General features: G+C 42.6%; 1 protein-coding gene across 1 annotated transcript in view; it reads left to right on the top strand.

The window, feature by feature from the left end:
* The first annotated feature begins 3,065 nt into the window (after positions 1 to 3,065).
* Positions 3,066 to 21,516, top strand: part of ABCG1 (ATP binding cassette subfamily G member 1) — a 78,994-nt gene continuing 60,543 nt past the window's right edge. Inside the window, exons 1-2 of the mRNA XM_077807236.1 lie at positions 3,066 to 3,180; positions 6,793 to 7,033. Of these exons, the coding sequence (XP_077663362.1) occupies positions 3,139 to 3,180; positions 6,793 to 7,033 (283 nt within the window). The 5' untranslated portion in view covers positions 3,066 to 3,138. The remainder of the gene's footprint in view (positions 3,181 to 6,792; positions 7,034 to 21,516) is intronic.

Genomic DNA, 21,516 nt, shown 5'->3' with positions numbered 1-21,516 from the left:
TGCTATTTTTAGTTAACATACTCTTCCAAGTTATGTAATGTCATTTTTCCTCTGAGATACCAATCAGCTAGAATTTGGTTTCACACAGGATCTTTCACATCAAAGTGCTTTACAAGAAGTTGAGTTAGATACTGATATATCAGTGGCTGTGTGAGAAAATAAATCTGTAGGATCTGATCCGGCACTCCGTGCTCAGGCAAAATTCCTGTGGAAGTTAACAGGAGTGTTGCTTGGTTAAAGACGTCAGAATCCAGCCATTAATTGTTTAAAGATATTTCTTACACAATATGTGGGTATTTTTACACTTGCTATGTCACGCATCATATGAATGACAACATTCCTGACACACAAGATGACAGGGAATATGGGTGATGAGAAGATCATACCTCCCAGCTGTCCCATTTTACAAGGGAGGTCCTTCATTTTAATGCTTGATTCTGCTGTTTTATCTTATCTGTGTTAATTATGACCCATCCAAGCCAGCTAGGAGCACTGGGAGCTCCTAATGGGGCAAAGCAGCTCTGCATAGCTTCCAATGTAAGACAGTTCCCTAAAAGGCACAGTCCAGGCCTTACTTTGATAAATTACTTACAGCCTGAGTTGACTGTTGCTTATATCAAAAATTTCAGCACTATGAATTTAACTTTCCAGACTGGTTATTTTCTTGTGTCCTTCATTTTGGGGTTTTACTCCACATTTAGATTCCAAAAAGTTGAGAATTAGCAAAAGTAACAGGCATTGGATGGGTGGGTATTGCACATATCTCAAATTACTAGCAGCTACACTCCTTCTTCGGTTAGATCTCTACTCTTTCCCCCCCATCTGTTTTACTTTACAGTTGGCTTACTTAAGGAGGCCATCTGACCGCATAACTCCTAAACATATGCTCTACATCAAAAACTGACACACAACACAATGCTTTTCAGATTTTGAAAGGAAGGAGGGAAGGCTATCTCAAAAGCAAATATTTTAAGGGGAAGTGAAGAATCTAGTCTAAACAAATATTAAGTTCTGTCAACAATGGTTCACAAAACCAAGCTAGCTAAAACCTTTTAACATAACCAGAACAGTGCTTGACAGCTGATTTTGAACAGTAGGGAAGAATCAATTTTGAAATCATTTTTCCAGCATGGTTCAGGTTTGTAATTAACACTTTTTGATACGCAAACGGTTTAGTTGGTACCCCACACCACAGTAGGCACTCATTTTCTTTTTCAATATTTGTGCTGCAAACAGACCCAGCAATGTCTATAAAACAGAATAAAAGCTTAGGTGCTGGAGGCTCAAATGTTCTAGTCCCAGTTCTGCCACTGCCTAGGGTAAAACTTCACCTCTTCATCTCAGTTTCCCTATTGTTAAAAGAGGGATATAATGCTTACCTACCGCCCAAGATCATTGTGAAGATTACTTTTATGTCCATACCACATTATAGACGTGGTAAGTAGTATGACAGACTCCCTGTTAGAAGGTTTCAAAAAGTTTATGAACTTTATTATCATATGCTTTGCAGACATTTTGGGCCTGATTCTCATTGACACTGGCCACTTTACGCCATTCTGGCAGTAATTTATGCCCACTCTAAGGCCTCCTTACATTTCCAAAAAGTGTAAATGGTCCTTAGGACAAATGAGAACAAGGTCCACTAAGTATGTGGTTATTACCTGGACCAGGCTTTGGGACAGATTCTCAGTTCTGCAAAAGCCAAAGAAATCTTAGGAACTTACTCAAGGCATAACAAGTAAGTGACAGAGCTCAGTAGTTTTTGGCTCTCCATCCTACTCTCAGATCACATCTCTCTATGGTTTTGACTACAGTACAGGAAATTCGGAGTGCTAACTACCATTGAGGCATGACCTCCCACTTGAATATAACACATCTCACGTCCACACACAAAATGATGCACAGGCTCTCACACTACTGCCTGACACTACCACTAGTCTTGCTTTGAGTCCCCAACCCTCCAGTATATCCATCTATACTGCACCTTGATTGAGTGCATTTTCTTTTCTGTCTTGAGAAAAAACAAACAAGGAAAAAAGAACCCCGCAGTGACTTCGGCAGCACGTGCCTTTGATATCCCTGGTACTTAGAACCCCTGGCATTGGTGACAGAACCTTTCCAGCTGCATTTGTGGCACACTATGACAGTCTGTTCAGCATCAGCACCCACACAGGAATTACTCACAGATTCCAACCCTGCCTCTGACTGTGTGGTCTCCAGCCCCAGCCCCCCAGCCAAACTTACTTCCTTACTTTACAGGGGTGACACCAAGATTAATCAATTTTTCAGTTCTTGACTCCTCTGCATCTTGTGCTGATGTAGTAAGAAGTTGCAGTGCTTTATAACTTATCACCAGTAACCACTGATAATGCATCCATACCCTATGGCCACAAGGATGCTGGAACAATTTGTACAGTGGGTGTGTCGAGAGCCACCGAACCAAACTGTAAACCCTACGTATGATGGAAACCACTTCAAGCCGGGGGGGGGGGGTACTGCAGCACCCCTGGTTCCAACACCTATGCATGGCACAAGAATATGGAATCATGGCTCTCCCGTGCCATTACAATACAAAGCTCTCCACTTGCTAAGCTGTCTTGTTACTAATACACTTTGCCCATAGCAGCAATGAGAACCCAGGAGGCAAGGAACTTCGTTTTCTTTGCTGCCTAGACATTGGCCACCAAGTCCAGGCTCAAGAAGCAGAGGGAAGTGGAAAGCTTCCTCTGTGCATCCCGCTAGTGCTGCACCTAGAGGGGGCAAGGCTGCTGGGGGTCACCCCTCACACGGCGCTGCCCCCAACTCCCTGCCCTGCACGCAGGCATGGCGAGAATCAGAGCAGCCAGGGACCAGACTGGGCGAGGGGGCGGGGCTATAAAGCGCGCAGTGGCGCGCGCGCGGGGGGGCGGGGTGGAGCAGCGCCCCGCCCGGCCAGAGGCAGGAAAACAAGAGCACGTTTCCCTGCAAGAGGCCAGCCCCGCCCCCTTCCCCTGCTCAGCCAATCCGGCGGGACTAGCTGCCGGGGCGGGGCCACTCGTACGAGCCTCGCGGTTCGCGCCGCGCTACCTTCTCCCGCGGCTGCGGCTGGAGTCTGCCTCCCCCCCACACTCCGCGCGCGCCCCGCCCGACTCCGGGCCCATGGCCTGGCTGATGGCAGCGCTCTCGGTGGGCACCGCTCTGGTAAGGAGAAGCCTCCCCCGGGGCGGGGCGGCGCTGGTTTGGTGCGCGAGGGGCTGGCGGGGCGACGGGCTGAGCAGAGCTCCCCAGGCTCGCCCGAGCCCCGCAGAGCCTGTCCTCCCGTCGGCAGGGTCGGCGCTGCGGGGTGAGCTTCCCACCTCGGGCCCCGCTGCTCGACCCTCTAGCCGGCCCGTCTTTCAAAACGCACACGCTGAGAGAGAGGAAACCTCCCCCAGGTACACACGCCGCCCGGTTGCTCCTGGACAGCTCAGGAGGGAGAGGGCAGCGTCCCCCGCCTAAGCGGCGCGGTGAGGCAGGATAATCCCCAGGCGGTGAGTTCCAGCGGTGCCTTTCAGCAGGTGTTCTTAAGGCGGGAGGCAACGTTGCGTGCCTTGGGGAGGGGGTGAGGAGGGCCATGGGACGTCTCCAAAAGTGTCCCAGGCCACAAAAAACCCGGGTCGATGGCTTCCAATGTGTAGTAAGCGTTGCTGTGATGCCTTCCTTGTCTGTGAGTCTGCCTGCGGTGGGTTAGTAGCTTTATAACCGTTTTGTCTGGGTGCCGTGAGAGAGGGGATCTAGAGGAGGACACTTGATTTTTATGCAGACATAAACGGATGCCATAGCTTGGTAATTTAATTGCCTGTGTTTTCTAAGCAACTGGAGTGGCTGGTTAACCTTGGTCTTTGATTGAGATAAATTCTTTACATGAATTATTTACACAAGGTCTGGGGGTTATTCTTGTGGCATAGTTAGTGCCATTTCACAGAGGATAGGCTGGCTAGAACTAGGCAGGAGGCAGTGATTTTTCATTTATAGCATCATGGATTTGAAGTCAGGGACACACAGCAAGGTTTGACCGATAGTTACCTCTTGCCTTGAGCTCATAAAAAGGGGGGGATTAGACAGTTTTCTGAGCATGCTCTGTCCTGCACAACTGCATCCTATGACTTCAAACAAAATTTTCTGAGGAACATAGAAGCTCTCTAGCTCATTATCTAATGGGTTTTGTGTACGTATGGTTGAATTTAACAAAAGGGAGATATTTGGAGAGAAGTTGGTTGGTAGAAGATAGTCATTTCACAGTGCAAGACATGTAGGTCAGTTTTACTGCATTGAATGGGAATGTGTTTATTGTTTTGCCTGCTGTGAAACAGAAGCAATTAAAAACTTCAACAGAGAAACTGGAAAATAAAACCATAGGAATCTGGTTGAAGGTGCAGGCAGAGTCTTTGTCTGTTACACAAAAACACATTAATTGAAACATACATCAGTTTAAAACAGTGGTTTTCAAACTTTTTTTTTCTGGTGACCCAGTTGAAGACAATTGTTGATGCCCGTGACCCAACAGAGCTGGGGGTGAGGGGTTTGGGGTGTGGAGGGGCTCAGGGCTGGGGCAGAGGGTTGGAGTGTGTGTGTGGGGGGGGAGCAGGCTCTGGGGTGGGGCTGCGGATGGGGGTTTGGAGTGCAGGAGGGGGCTCTGGGTTTGGGGGGGCTCAGAGCTGGGGAAGGGGGTTGGAGTGTGGGAGGGAGTCAGAGCTCTGGGCTGGGGGTGCAGGCTCTGTGGCTGGGCCGGGGCTGAGAGGTTTGGGGTGCAGGAAGGGGCTCTGAGTTTGAGGAGGGGGGCTCGAGGCAGGGGATTGGGGCACGGGCTTACTTCTGGCGGCTCCTGTCAGCGATGCAGCGAGGGTGCAGAGGCAGGCTTCCTGCCTGTCCTGGCACCACGGACTGTGCTGAGCCCCGGAAGCGGCCAGCAGCAGGTCTGGCTCCTAGGTGGAGGCGTGCAAGAAGTTCCGTGTGGCTCTCGCCTGCAAGTGCTGCCCCTGCCCCAGTGCGGAGCCGTTGCTTGGGGTGGGGGCAGTGCGCGGCGCCCTGGGGCCCCCCCGCCTAGCAGCCAGACCTGCTGCTGGCCGCTTCTGGGGCACAGTGCGGTGTCGGAACAAGTAGGGACTAGCCTGCCTTAGCCGGGCAGCACTACTGACCGGACTTTTAATGGCCCGGTCGGCAATGCTGACCAAAGCTGCCACGACCCAGTGCCTTACATCCTGTGACCCAGGACTGGTTCGCGACCCACAGTTTGAAAACCACTGGTTTGACACACGCAGTTGTAAATAAGTATCATTATAAAAATAGCTTGTTTGCTTTTATCAACTGATCAATACAAATATATTTGCATATTAGTAACAGTCCTTTTGTTAAAGAAAACAAATATAAATGTAGGACTTGAACCTGTGCCCATTGGCATTAACAAGATAAGGATCACGGTCTCTTAGACAGGGCAAATGGTTCTGCCACTTACTTTACTGTAGGTTACAATTCTGCAAATCCTTACTCAAAGAGTGGCCCTTGCTCACAGCAAGTAGTCCCTGCAAGATAGAATTATAGAAATCTAGGGCTGGAAGTGACCTTGAGAAGTCATCAAATCCATGCCCCCTGCTCGGAGGCAGGATCAAGCAAACCTCCTAGACCATCTCTGTCCAACCTGTTTGTGGAAATCTTCTCACAGGAAGTTTTTACAACCTCCCTTGGAAACCTGTTCCAAAACTTGACTACCCTTGTCTTTAGAAAGTTTCTCCCTTGCTGCAGATTATTGCCATTACTTCTTGTCCTGGCTTCAATGGATATGGAGAACAATTGATCACCATCCTCTTTTTAAAACAGCCCTTAACATATTTGAAGACTTATTAGGTTCCCTTCAGTATTCTTTTCTCAAGTTTTTTGCCCAGTTTTTTAAACCTTTCATCACAGGTCACTGAGGTTAACAAATTTAGTTCTGTTCATAGGCCCTGACTTTCTTTGTTCCCCAAAGGGTGCTTGACTCTTGCCCCCCCCCATGCCTTTGCTCTGCCTCCACTCCATCCCTTCCCCCAAGCTCTCACCCCTGCCCTGCCTGTTCCACCCCCTCCTCCCACCTCTTTCTGCCCCCACTCCTTCCCCCCCACCCCCCAGTGATTTCTGCATGCGGCCAAACAGCTGATCGCGGCAGGTGGGAGGCACTGGCGGGTAGGGGTAGGTGTTGATTAATGGGGCCAATGGCGAGCGGAAGGTGCTGGGTGGAGAGAGGGAGGCGCTGATCTGCTGGGCTGCCAGCCACTATTTTTTCAGTGCCTATGGTTTTGTTAGATCCTCTTTCACATTATCCTGTTCATATTACATGTCATTACTGTCAAACGGTTGAAGAAATTTTGTAGGCATTGCTGGATTTCTGACTAGTTTAGTTACTTATGAGCATGCATAAAACACCTTTTCCCGCCCCCTCCCGAGGAAATTTGGTAATCTGAGCTGACTTTTACCTCCAGAATTATGGATCATGTGTTTACTACATTCAATGTGCAGTCTTCAAGAAGGAAAAAAAAAGTGACTGGTGCTAGTGGAAGTCTTATGTGTGCTTTGGATGGCAGCATACATGCTTGCTAGATTTTGGGAAACAGCTCCTTTTCACTGCTGCCTCCTACTCCTTTATGCACTTGCCTAGATACAGGCCGCAGGACTCAGACCACTGAATTGTTCCCTTTCACCTTTTTTTGGATTATTGGAACAGATGAAGAAGTTTGATGAAATTTGTTGCCAGTGAAGAGTTTCTGAAAAGTTTTCTTGTTTCCTATTCATATTTTCTAGAATGTCAACAGTTCTTCTGCTATGGCTGAGCCAAAGTCAGTGTGTGTTTCAGTGGATGAGGTGGTCTCAAGTGGCACAGATAACCAAGATGTGCGGTTGTTGAATGGACACTTAAAAAAGGTGGACAGCACTTTAACAGAAGCCCATCGTTTCTCCTACCTACCCCGGAGACCAGCTGTGAACATTGAGTTTAAGGAACTGTCATATTCTATCCAGGAAGGACCATGGTGGAGGAAGAAGGGTGAGGAAAACTAATGTTTTTAGCAGAAATATCAAGAGAAATGGTCTTTACATTCTCACATGGCCTGTGGTGGTAAATGGAGGTAGTGTGTGGTTTACAGGGAAGCAAAGTCAATGAGTGTGGTTCATCAAAAGACGTTCCGTGTTTGTTTGTTTGTTCTGGGGCATTCTCACAGCCACTTATTGCAATGACTCTTGATGTTTTCTCTGGTTCAAAATAAATCTGTAGAAGTATGCAAATAGCTCGCTATCTTAAATATAAAGTGATGTGTTTAACAAAGTCGAAAGTGGCTGTTTTTTCTGGCTTTGCTATGGGAGAGCAGGAGGTAGGATGCACACAAGGAGCATTCCTCACCACCATCCTTCTTTATCCTGCTCAAGCGACAAGCACAGTAGCAATCCCTGCTTTCGAGGCAGTGCTCTTTGCTGGTAACTTTGGGGGTGAAGATCACCTCAGAGTGTGCTGAGAGGACCTTCCCTACCTTCAGGTGCTAGGCAGATGCCCTGGGAAGTGTGAGCTATGCCATTCAATGAGGCACTGCAGCCAGGGTTGGATTTCCGGTTAGGCACGTGCCTGGGGCGCCGGTGTTCTAGGGGTTCCTAAAAGATAAGTGGTTAAAAAGTGTCATTTTTTACAGAAAACACTAAAGTCCACTGTAGGCAGAGGGCGTGCATCAGGTGTAAATCTGGCCCTGACTGCAGCATAGATGCCACCCTTGTGTACTGAAGAGTTGGGAGTGGGGCTGTACCTTCTGAAGCACAGTACCTCCCAGAGTTTCTCATGGGGTGGTACAGTTCAGAACTGCTCTCAGCTCCAGCCAGTGCCTAAATGGCACAATCTGGGCCTAACAAACCAGTTCTAGTCGCCCAGGGAGTTTGGCTGAAACAGTAGAAATAAAGACTATGATTAAAATTCATTCTAGCTAAACTATTAATCCTGTATGATCCCCTGGCATTTATTGTTCAGATAACAAAGAATTTATTTTTGGACAGAGTTCCAAATTCAATTTAGATCTCATGGTCCAAGTAATTACGGTATTACAGGGTTGCCAAATTTGCCTAGTCTGCAATTTCATATGTTTCTATCCTATGTATAGGACAAAAGAGAAGGCATGTTTACTGGCAAATGGTTAGGTTTTGAACTTTTTCCGAGGAGTGAGTTTTTCAGGGGTATAGTAGGCACACGAAGTTGAGGGCAGAATGTGTCTCTTAAAATGTGTTGTTTGAAAATCTAGTCCATAATATGTAGAAATGTCAGCTCATCCATGTCTCTTGTCTGTTTTATCAATTCTTTTTACATCCTAACAATGTATAAAGAGAGAGAACCCATGTGGTTGGTAGTTCTTGATAGGGCCAGATCCTGAGAGATGCTGAGCACCTTCTATTGACTTAAATGGTGTTCTCAGCACCTCAGGCTTTTGGCTGAAGTACTGCGAGGTAAATTGTGAACAAATGGTCCTACCCCATGTGCAGCTGGTGGGCCCTGATCCTACAAAGGAATCTGCCAATATGGAGTGCCGTTGAAGTCAAATAGTGAATGCTACTGAAGTCCTTGGGAAACCAAGTGGATATAAGGGCCTGCCCACATGGCTACTTTTGCTAGATCTGGGCCCATGTTTGTAAGCCTATTGGCCAGATGGTATATCTCATTGAAATGAGGAACTACTACTACAATCTCCCACCTAAGTAGTTGTTAAATATGGCTCTGAAGTATCCCAGAACGTATTTATATCCACTGCAGCTACAGCAGCAGTTTATTTTATCTGATATGCCTCCATTATTCTTCCCCCCCACTTCAAGACCTTAAGTCCCAGTCTAACAACATGAGCTCAAAGACAGAAGTATTTCCATTTCTGCCTAACAAATTGTGGTCAACAAACAGATTGTGGGTTACTTGTTCAGAACACATCAGAGGTGATGAGTGAAACAGAGGGTAAAATCCTGGTCCCGATGAAGTCAATGACAAAACTCCCATTAACTTCAGTGGGGCCAGGATTTCACCCTTAGTTCTAATATATATAATGCTTTACATATTTAAAGCAATGTACACATATTTGGTAATTAATTAGTCATTACACTGCATCCATGAGGTAGGTGAATATTCTCATCTCCATTAGGACTCAGAAACTGTCCTAATGGGCCCGACTCTCCTTTGCCTTGCCCATTGTTGGTCTTTTGCACTTACGAAATATGGGTATAAAATGCTGCCCAATCAGAATACTAACATTTTCCACCCACTTTGCAAAGGGCTACACAAGATGCAAGGGAAAGGAGAATGAGGTGCACTGCATTTTCTAGTGAAGTTATCTTTTCTTCAGATTAGTGGTCTCTTTGAAGGGGCAAGTAGGATGTATAATATTCCCAGTAGCAGACACTTCTGGAAGGAAATACACCCAAGAGAAAATATTGAACTCTTTAAGGAGAGCTTCATATACTTAAATGCAGTCATTACATTTCCACAAGGAATTGTTTCCTGTAGAGTAAATTGGTATGGTTGTGTGCTTTGGTAAGGTATTATCTATTCATCAAAAATAATAAAATGTGCTGTTGAGCCATACCAGAGACAAAGGTAAGTGAAATTTTATATGACACTTCTTGTTCTCAATTTAAGTCTACCTGTCTGTGGGTGTGTATCCATTGGTTTAAACTTTCGTCTTAAAATTGTTTTATAAAATGTGTTGTCAGATAAACAGAATTCCCAGGCACCATCATGCCAACCTGGCTAATGTACCAAGTTTTCATAATCTAGAAATGTCTGGGGTGAAGGAACATCATCACATAAGCTCTGATCCTGCAAACACCTATTCCTGTGAGTAGCCCCTGCCCCACTGTTCACATGAATACAGTTACTCACATGCATAGGTGTTTGCAGGACCAGGGTCCTAATGTATCTCATCTCCTCCATCCCCCCCCCCCCCCCCAAAAAAAAAATCATTACTTCCTCTTACCTTCTGTGGTGAGTGGGGAGGAATTTTTGAAAGCTATTTAATGTATTTAGTAGAGCTACATGGGAGACAACAATTCCAGCAAGTTTTGAGGTTTCAAATTTTGTTTTGTTCCTCATTGGAATGAAAACAAGACCTTTTCAAAGGTTTTCACAAAATGGAATTGAGTTGAAATGTCCCTTTTCAGATCCAAAACCTGAGCTTTTTGATTCAGTTTCTCTTTCTCTGGTCAGAAATGAACAGAGCACCCAAAAAACCCTCCTGGATAAAAATTTCGACAAAACCGATACTTCCCTGTGAAACATTTTGGATTTGACAAAATGTCATATTTCAATTAAATTTCATTTACCATAGAACCTCAGAGTTACGAACACCTTGGGAATGGAGGTTGTTCGTAACTCTGAAATGTTCCTAACTCTGAACAAAACGTTATGGTGGTTCTTTCAGAAGTTTACAACTGAACATTGACTTAATACAGCTCTGAAAGTTTACTATGCAGAAGAAAAATGCTGCTTTCCCTTTATTTTTTAGTAGTTTACATTTAACACTGTACATTTTTGTCTCTGCTGCCTGATTGGGTACTTCCAGTTTCAAATGAGGGGTGTGGTTGACTGGTCAGTTTGTAACTCTGGTGTTTGTAACTCAGAGGTTCTATTGTGGTAGAAAATGTTCCAACCACCCCTTGCATTTAGCTTTTAATAGCGATGACTATTTCAGGGAAGGGCATTTCATGGAAATTAAAAGGATGCTATCTACTTGAATTCTTTTCAATTTTTAAAAAAATCATTTTTCTAATTGAACCCTGATGTTTACTTTTAAAAATGCCTCAAATTTTTAAATGTTTTTCTGTTCACCTTCTGAGATTTAAGAGCACCTTTTGGGTAAACCAACAGCATTGTTACCAAACATGCTCAGGTTTTTGCTTCTGCTTCTTCCCTTATTGAGCGCTTGCTTGCTTCCTGGCAATTCAGTTTCAGTTCTGCAGCTGCTGTTACTAGTATGCATCTGTTGCTAGCAGTAGGGAAGAGCAGTGCATGACAGGGATGTCGTCATGCTGGTGTGTGAAAGAGAGGTTTAGTTTCTCTGTGCACCTCTGTACAGGGCAGCTACAAGGGGCCATTTGCTAGTCCCCAGTCCTGATGTTGGGCTTGCACTTGCTTTTTCCCTGACATATCTTAGAGCAGCCTCAGAACTGCTCTAAATTATGCCAGATGCCAATGGGTCTCAATGTCCATTAGACTTGCTTGGGATCACCAGAGCACAGAGGCCTTCAAGCCACACCCCTTCCTCCAGTTCCCACCTCTCTCCACCAGGGGCAGGCTCAGAGCATTGGCTTAACTAAAACAGTTATTACGTTGGACAAGCTAAAAACAGTAGGGAATAGAAGATCAAAAACTGAACAGCCTAACTGCTCTCAAGTGAAGATGCTGACCAAAAAGCTGCTTCTTCATATGAGGTCTGTGGTTTCTTTGCTGGGGTTTCTGCAAAATAGAATTAACTCTGTGCAATAAAATAAACAGAGTTTGCATACATTTTAAAAATAATTTATGTGAGAAAATACCCTGAGTCTGTGTTACCAGTTTCTCCTCCATTGAGAAACTAATGCATTGCAAAGCCCCATAATCTACGGCTCGGCAAAGAGGCAACAATGAACTCCACGCGTAGCTGGCTATGCTGGTTGGGATTCCTCATGCTGGAGAGATCTTTTGCTGGCAAGATATGTTGGATTTAAGTCTGCTTTTACACGAGAATAGTGCAAAGTAACTCACCTGCAGCAAAAAAATCAGGCCCAGGAAGTACAAATGACTAATTAAAAAAACAAACCGTGAAACTAACTGCAAACTGCTGTCAAATACACAAACTAGAAAGGATAGAAAATCTCTTCGAATTCTAGTCACTCTTAGGTGTTACTTATAGCAACAATAGGTAAAAGATTTTTAGATGTCAGTGAGTTTTTTCAAATTGATGGTGTTCATTTACTATCTAGCTCAGAACATTTGTTGCTGTTTACCTAGATTTATCTTTCTGCCTGGTTTTAATGAGAAAAACAGTTAACATTCAGTGAATGCTCAAATATATGAGAGAATATAGTTTTCTTGCCAAGAAAAATCCATGCAAATGGATTGTATGGGAGTTGAAAGTCTTAACCAACCAACCAACCAAAACAGTATGGTAAAGGTAAGGTTAAGATCCAAACTAACAAAAGCAGGGGCATTTTGTGATGGTGCTGCCATTGTGTTTTATGTTCAGCCACATTATTCAGACAGTGAAACCCATATGGCATGTAACATCATCTACTTTTTATAAGACCGAGTGAGAACTACAGCTCTGCATTACTTGCCAATAACAGGTAAGTTAAATACACCATGGCTGCCTTTAAGTCAGGATGTTTCTTGTATTGATCTGTGTCCCAGCTTTAACATCTCTTTAATATATCTATTAATTTTATTTTCCCTTTTTTGTTCGGCTAAATGTCTGTGGAAGGACTCACTTTCATTTACAAAGAATTACATGACAAATGCTGCTTGTCGCAAGAGACTCATTAAAATGAGTGGAATGCGCCATTAAGAAATCCATCATGAGATAGTCTAGGGGTGACCTTGGGCCAGATTCATCCCTGACATAAGTCCCTTGAAGTCAGTGGAATTATGCTGGGAATGAATTTGGCACACAAATACTTAATCAAGCAAATGGTACCTCTGACCTGTCCATTTCAGTGGGTATTTTCATTAGCACAGGGTTTGGAAAAGGGCGTAGGGTAAGATTTTCAAAAGCACCTTAATGACTTGGGAGCCTAAGTCCCACTGACTTTCAGTATAGTTTAGTCAGCCTCTAAATCACTTTGGCACTCTTGGAAGTTTTGCCCGTAAGGTTTATAGAGAAAAGTCTCTGATTTTCACAGTGAAATAGCTGTTCAGTTTTGAAGGATATAGATTGTGGAGTGAGTTAGTTCAGCTCTGGAGGCTGCAAGGATAAAATCCTGATTACTCTTCTCCACCAGTGAAAATGAGTTCCATGGTTTGAATCTGGCCGCTGCTTGGGCACATCACAAAACTATTATGCAGTTAAGTGGGACTCGGTCTGCTTAGCTGAGGTCCAGGACTGGTGTAAAGGTGTTGACATATTTTGGAATGGAGGTGAGTTGGCAGAACTGGAGGAGGGAAACGTGCACAGTGCACGCACTATGATTTGTTCAGGCCCATGCTGGATGTCCCTCACTTTTAAGAACAATGAGCCAACTCACCTTTTAAGGAAAAATTCCTCTGCCATGTCAAATATATTTTCTCAATATAACAAAAGCCTAATCCACAAAGTTTGAGGACTATCTGCAGGCAAAATTTTCATTTTTTTTTTTTTAACATGCAACTCCTTATTTTGATTAGAGTTTGAACAAAAATAAGGTATGAAATAAATTTCCACCCCGAACTCTGATACCTCAATTTAGAGTTAAAAAAGAAAAAGAAAAACCCAGGTTAACCAATGAAAGAATGAAGATTGATATTAGGGCAAATAGACCTTCTACTAAGTTTCAGCCTAGTGCTATTTGAAATTAAAATTTTTATACCTCCATAAATCAGGGTTTCAAACAGATGTTAACTCTTCTGTTGTCATGCTCCTCATTAAAAGCACCATAAAGAGAAGATTAGTTTACTTTAATAAAATACATGTATCTAGGATCAGATTATGGCTAGCCCCATGCAGTAAAGGGGATTGTCGTGGGGCATGCACACCCTGTCTGCTTTGAGGACAGGTCGGGGTTGTGAAACTACCGCAGTTACAGTCTACCCACCTATCCGTAGACTGAGAACAGCACGACCCAGTGGCCGGAGTCAGTATGGCTACCCTAGGGGTCAGGGCTGTGTTGCTTAATAGCCAGAGTCAATATGGCTTCCCTTGGGATTCTGGGTTATACGGCCTAATGGCCTGAGTCAATATGGCTGCCCTGGGGATCAGGGTTGTATGGCATAATAGAATAAAGGGCTGCCATCCAGCAGGGGTGATGGCCGGGGAAGGGGGAACCCGGGCACCTCCTGCTCCACTGGGTCCTGGCCCAGGGCCCTGTCAGTGGCAAGTGTGGTCACCACCCAATCAGCAGGGATCCTACTGCAACACTCTGATCTTCCTCAGGTGGAAGAGACCACTCACACTGCCTCCCTGGGCCACTTACTACCTTGTCTCCTGAAGCCAGGGTCCATACGTTGTCAGGGTCTCCGAGCCCCTCATTGTAGATAGCTCCCTGGGATTCTGACTCCAGTTGGCCAGTTATAGGCACCAGGTCTCTGCTCCAGTCCTTGGGATCTCTGGTTCCTGCTGTCAAGTGCTGAAGCAGCTCCTAGGCAGGAGCCTCTACGAAGTATTCTTCCTCGGTGGTCAGCCTAGAATGAGCTGGGCTGCTCCCTTTTATACTGAGGCAGCAGTTGGAGCATGCCCTGCACAGTGTGAGGGGCGGGACTTCCACTGCCCATAGGTTTAAGCCCATACTTTCTTGGCTAGTGTGAGGTATGGACACCACATCACGGGGATGAAAATGCTATTTTGCCCTCTGACCCTTGACAAACACATGCATCTTTACTTTATTTGGTTTTATATATGCACTAAAAATGGACACCTATCTACACTTCAAGACACCTTTGACTTAATTTAATATCCGATGGAAATATCATTCCAACATAAGTCCAGGATATCCTCAAAGGAGAGAGTGATCATTTGCTTCTCAGAAATCCGAAATAACTCAAGTTTTACTTTTTCTAATACTTGTCCATATTCACAATTAATTAGGCAACGTTTTAGTTGGAAATTTATTTTTCTCCTTCACTGTTTTCAGTGTTGTAATGACTCATTTGCACCAAGTTAGAATGCAGGGGCTGGTAAAATTTGCTCTATAGTAACCTATTAAGAAATGGGTTCTAGCCAGTCAAAATGTAATTTTTCTAAAAACTCTATTTGTATTGACTTGGTTAATAGCAATACAGACACCCATGCTCTGTAAAATACGTGATCATTAATTTCTGGCTTTTTTTTCATTTTTCAGCAATCCCTGTGAAAACAGTTGGTCCAAGAGAAATTTACAAGACTGCAATGTGTTTGACCTTAAAATTATCAAGCAAAACAAGATCCTCTCCCTGCATGGGAGAAGCTTTTAGACAAGTGGCCAATTTAATCAAATTTGGCTCATGGTGTCTGGGGACAGGTAGAATTTTTGTTAAGCTGTTAAGCTATTTTAATTTTTAATAAATATTATCACATTCTGAGATAATGTCATTCGAGATTTTTAGATACCTACATTTCAGCTAAAAGATACATATATCGTGTAAATGTTGTTCTTTAAATAAGAAGATGGAAAACACAGGTGACTTAAGTCACTGTCAAAATGCCAAAATAGATTTCAAAGGACTAGGTTTCTCTAATTCTTTCTTGGGTGCTGTTACAAATTCATTCAGACATATTGAATTGAACAAAACATACATTTTTCTGTGTTTTGTGTAATGTCCCGGAAAGATTTCACTCTTGGTGACATTCTGAGATCCAAATGATCAAAAATAGGACTTGCCCTAAATTACTGGCTAATCCTTCCTAGAGGAGTTAGAAAAAGCCTGTCCTCATCATAGCAGGTGCACTGCGGTAGAGGTGCCGCATGAACTGTCTTTTTCCTCTCTCACGGTTACTGTCGGTCAGTGCACTATAGTAACCTCCGAGTCTGACGTTAGAGCTAGAGGAAGTGTCGTCTGATTGGCTGCTATATGTACTGTTGCTAAGATGAGAGGAAAAGATGTAGAACAGTAAGGACCAAAACCCTTGCTGGGGATAGTTTTTTTCCTTTTCTCTAGATTGTATTGTTTTCACCCACTTTAGAATCTGCTTGCTCTGAGATCATATATTCGCATCTCAGATAGCAAAATATAAGTAATTTAGTATCCATATGTTAGAGCAAACAAGTCTAACTGGTAGAAATTAACTGCAGTACTAGAGAACAAGCTCCAGAGCTAGATATTTTAAGGGTCCTTTTCCTTTTTTTTAATCAGCTTAATTTTACCCGTGCCTGACAATACCAAAATTGTATATTTTTCTTTAACTTGATTCCTGAATTTAATTTTATTGTAACCCAGTAGGAGGTACACACTCTTGTTAGCATTCAAACTGTATAAAGATGGTAAAAAGTACGGAGAAAACACAACTATTGTAATAAATTATGGCATTTCATGAGGTGGCCCTCAAAAAAAATAACAATTCCCTATCCATCCTCTTGCATGCATTTTATAAAATAGCAGATTCTGGGACAGATCCCACTCAGTGTAGTGGGCCAGATTCTGCCACTGTTACTCATGTTGAGTATTACCTTATTCCACAAGTAGCCCCATTGAAATTAATAGGATTATTCACTTTCAGTGGGGTTACTTGTGGAGTAAGGTTGGCAGAATCTGGCCTAATGGAGTTTAGTCATTGAGTCTATTGGTGTGAGGAAGGTTAGTAGGATTTGGTCTGTATTTTTTAAGCCTTTTTTCTTTCTTTTAAAATAATGCATATTAAAACTAAGACTATTCAGTTCACTCTTAAAATGACGTCTAGTCAGTATTTTAAAATAACAAATTTTATAGTTTTTGTAAAATTCATGGCCAGGCATGAACTGTCCCAGATGAATAACAAGAAAAATTAGTTCCTTGACAGAATTTTTGAAATACTTAAAGTAGTCTTTCATTATGCCGGCCAGAATCTCTGCTGTTTCCATTTTATGGGTATGTCTGCACGGGAACTGAAGGGGTGATTGTGGTACAGGTAGGCATATTTGTGTTGGCTTTAATCTAGCTAGAATGGATGGCAATAGCAATATGGACATGGTGGCACAGACATTCGTATGCTCCAATAATCAGAGTACAAGCCCTCCAGGGACCCTAAGTACATACTCTGGTTGTTAACCTGAACTAAAGCCTGTGCCACCACATCTACATTATTATTGTTACCTGTACTAACTAGATTAAAGCTAATATGGGTATGCCTACCCATGCTGCAATCACCCCTTCACTTGCAGTGTAGACGTACCTTTAGGATGTGTCTGTACTGTAATCACAGGGTCTGATTGCAGCTCGTGTAGACATACCCAAGTAACTTTTAATCTAGCTAGCTCAGGTACTGTAGTAGTAAAGTCGCAGTAGCATGGGCTGTACCAGCCCCCCTCCCCCCCCACGCCCCTGAATCCTGGGTAATTACTTGCAGGGCTTGCTCATGCTATGTATTCTGCCATTCTATTTACATGCTGTTTTGAAATGTACCTTCTAGAAAACGTAGGATCTACCCAGTTTTTACTGAGGCAAAATGTTCATTTTCAGGGCAGTTTGTTTGAATAGGGAAGGGTGCAGGGTTCAGCCCCTATTCGCTAAGGAATGAATTCTGCCACACTTCCTTACATGGATAAGTATTTTACTCAGCAGGTAAGCTGACTGATTTCAGTAAGACTACTTATGGAACAAGACATTACTTGCATACATCAGATTCTGGCCTTATGAGTTATAATTAGGAACTGTGCCTCTAAAACTGCAACACACATTCCCCCCTCCGTTTAAAAAAAACAAAACAAAACAATGTTTGATCTTACTTAGAAAAAGAACATTTTCAGCATCATCTAAACCAGAACTTCAAAGGAGAATCCTAGCAAAATCGACACAATATTTTAGCCTAAGGGAGTGTATTAATTTAAGTTTAAAAAGAGAGCACTACAAATAAAAAGCTAGTGGCTAAATCCAGAAGCTAATGTCCTTGAAGCAAAACATGAATTTATTAGCCAAAAAACCCCACAACATAGTGCTTCATATGAGGTTTCTGTAGCTAGTACATTCTTGCTTTATATGGAGAAATAAAGTGACAGATAATCTCACACAGTATTTGGATGGAAATAACTTCAGGGCTCAAGCCAGCATACCACATGGCAGAAACCTGCCTAGGACTGTGGATGTTGGGAACAATCAATTGTTCTGTGCTCTAGCACAGGCATATGGGATTATTTTGCCTGCAGTTACATCAATGTAATCTCACTGGGGTATAAAAATGGGCAGAATTTGCTTTTTTATACTACCTCACATCTGAGCTGCAACACATGCATTTATGTATAAACAAAGACTTAAATGCAGAGCATCTGATATGAACTTAGTCTTTTCATCTAACAAAAGAACTATGACAATTACAATAAAACTAACAATAAGGACTAGATTGTGAATTGGACTGTGTTTATGCATGGGCATAAGGGGAGTGCCAGGGTTTTTTTTACTAATGCGTGGGCTATCTAGACCTTATAAGAATACATAGGAGTAAGCAGACGCTGCAAGGATGTCTACATCCCTCAAACAGGATGAGCACCGTGGAGTATCTATGTATCAGCCCCTACTCAGGGTGAAAGGCACACTCCAGCTCCATGGTGTGTGTGTGTGTATATGTATGTGTGTGTTTGTGTGTATATATATAAGATATTAAACGGTTTCAAAGAAAACAGAATCAGCTCACTCGAACAGGTTTAAATTTTTCATAAAAAATGACTTCAAACAAACAACCCCCCCCCACACAACATTTATAAAAAATTGATTTTTGTCAAAAATTGTTTTTCAGAGAAATGAGAATTTTGTTTTTTTGGCTTTTCTTCCCTTCCTTTCTCTCCCTTCAGTTGCAAACTAGAAAAAGGAGAGAAAGGAGGAGGGGGGAAATGGTGAGGAAAAGGGAACCCCCTGCCCAAAAGAGTATCAATATTTTTCACCAATCATCAAATAAATGAAAAGTCATTCCTTTTTACAACCTGCAGAACAAAAATGATTTATGAAATTTTCAAAATTTTTCATGAAACATGTTTTTCAACCAGCTCTACAATTCACCCTTCCCCACCCCAAGCAAGAAGACAGTTGAAACACCACACGGAGAGAGGTACCAGCAGCTCAGACATAAGAAGAGAGGAGACCTTTGACAGAGATTCTTATTTCAGTAGTAGAAGGGAATGCTGTGGAGATTTATTATTCATTTATTTTCCCTTGGAACTTATTAATTATCAGGAGGCCTTCCATGGTGTCCCACTGATAATGTATTAATAAGAAATTGGTTCCCTAGTGAATTAGCTGTTCTAGCTCAGACATATGTTTTGATTGAATCTGAGCTCAAACTTGTGAATTTTTGATTTTTTCTTTCGAGAAGGAAGCTTTTCTCACATAATAAAGTATCAAAGAAGTATTAGGAAATACTAGCAAATTAATGCTTTCTAAATATTAGCAGTGTGTGGATAAAATCATAATACTTACTTGCAAATGTCGTTGTAGACCTGTAGTGTTTAAAAGTCTCAAATTTTGTTGTGTTCTGTTGAGTCCCATTGTGGAAAGCATCTTGGTTAAGCTTGCTAGAAGAAGTTACTTTTTGCTCCCAGTCTTTCATTTTCACTTGGAGTTGTTTTAGGCTTTCAGCAAAAATCAGTGTTACCAGGAGAAGGACCTGACAATTTATAATATATATTTATCACGAGAGAGGATGGTGATGGCAAAGTAGTCTAAATCCTTAAAGGAAAACAATGTGTTAATTCATTCCAACCATTATGTAATTTAACCTCGTTTGTTGTTCATCATTCAAAATAAATAAATACTAATAAATGGCAGAGGCCTAGGGTTTGCAGGATAATTTACCATCTGTCTCTCATTTACTTTCCACAGCCTACATCCTTTGTGTAAGAATGCTACTTCTTGCTGCTTTACATGTTTAATTATAAACAACACTTGTAATTATTCCTGAGTACATCTGCTAACTTAAAGGAAAAGATGGAACAGTTAATGGTCAGGACCCTAGGAAATTAGGCCTGTGTTCAATCTTATCCTGACCTTCAAAGCATGGATCAGGGGTTCTCAAACTGGGGGTTGGGATCCCTCAGAGGGTCGCAAGGTTATTACTTGGGGGGCTGCGAGCTGTCACCCTCCACCCCAAACTCCGCTTTGCCTCCAGCATTTATAATGGTGTTAAATATATTAAAAAGTGTTTTTAATGTATAAGGGGGGTCGCACTCAGAGGCTTGTGGTGTGAAAGGGGTCACCAGTACAAAAGTCTGAGAACTCCTGGCATAGATCTTAGGGTCAGAGAGAGGAGATGGGAGCTTCAAAATCAGAAATTATATGGTTAGTTAAAATGAACATAAAATTTGAAAACAAAAAGTTATCTAAAGGTTTTACTATTGTAACCAAGGATATTGGGCCAAATTCTGCTCGGAGTTAAACCTGTGCCATCCCTCTGGAATCGTTTAAGTGAACGAGATGGCATGGATACAACTCAGGCATTTTTACTTCATTTTACAAGCAGCGAGCCAAACACTTCTCCAAGTGACTGAGACATTAAACAATAAAGTACTGTGAATGTAATGTGTTTAATCAGCAAATGAATGTAGAATCAAAAGAAAGAGGGGTTAGAGGGTAAATACTTAATTAGAAAATTTGCACTGGCAAATTGGGTTTGCCATTGCAGTTGGGTCAAAATGCTTGAACTAACATTTTTTTATTGAATATTCATGAAAATGAAAATTGGGGCCTAGCTTTCTCTAAAAGCCTGCTTATATCAGTTGAGGTTGAAACTTACCCTACTTGATCCTACTTGATTTGTAGTCCTCTTACTCGCAGACAAATGAATGTCATAGGCTGTTATCAGAGAACTTTTTGATCCTCAAGACGCAAGTAAAGGAACTGGGGAGTGCAGCTCTCCATGAAGGTTTCATTCATTTGGGGATGGGAAAGAGATGGGTTTTGATCCTGGACCTTGTGTAATTCTTTGGATGGGCAAATTTGGAGTAAGTTGATATTAACATGTAAATACTGGACCAAAGATTACAAATACCATTATGAATATCAGCCAGATTTTAACCTTCAATTTCCAGCAGGTTTGATAGGGGAGCTGTTCGAAAACAGGTTGCAAGAATTGTGAACAATGGGACTTTTTTTTTTAAACCCTCTTCTCTTACTCCGTAATGGCTGACTTGGGTTTGCTCAAACTTTCATTAAAAATAAATAAATCAAATCACCAGCACAGACCCAGGGTCCAGGCCAATAGCGAATAAAGGCAATAGAAAGTCTCCCGTTGAATTAAGTGGGCATTGGATTGGATCTCGGGTATGGAAAATTTCAGACCAAAATGTGAAAATCTCAGATAGTTATGAACAACTGCAAACTGGAAAATAGAATTTCTGCCATTTCTACTATAGTATAACAAGTTCTAATGTCCAAGACTGTGTGCTATTACCATGTGTGTGAGATATTGTATTAGGAATCAGCAGTCAGAGTAAGCAATAGTATTTCACCTTCTTGGAGAGAATGTTTGCCATTTTGATTTGACATGTAAGGATATGGTCATGTAAACCTCACGGCAAAAGATATTACTCAACTGAAGTAGGCATAAATCACTGAATCCTGGAATACAATATTATTATATATTTCTACAGTGTGATTGCGACCAGTAGCAGGACAGTACTGGGGTAGTAAAAGAAACATGAAGTTGGGTATTTTGCACCATTACATTAATCTTGTTTATTCTTTACAGT

Source organism: Eretmochelys imbricata, chromosome 1 (assembly GCF_965152235.1).
Source record: "Eretmochelys imbricata isolate rEreImb1 chromosome 1, rEreImb1.hap1, whole genome shotgun sequence".
Classification (NCBI taxonomy): domain Eukaryota; kingdom Metazoa; phylum Chordata; order Testudines; family Cheloniidae; genus Eretmochelys; species Eretmochelys imbricata.
Note: the sequence above shows the minus strand (reverse complement) of the source record. Positions and strands in the feature narration are given on the sequence as shown.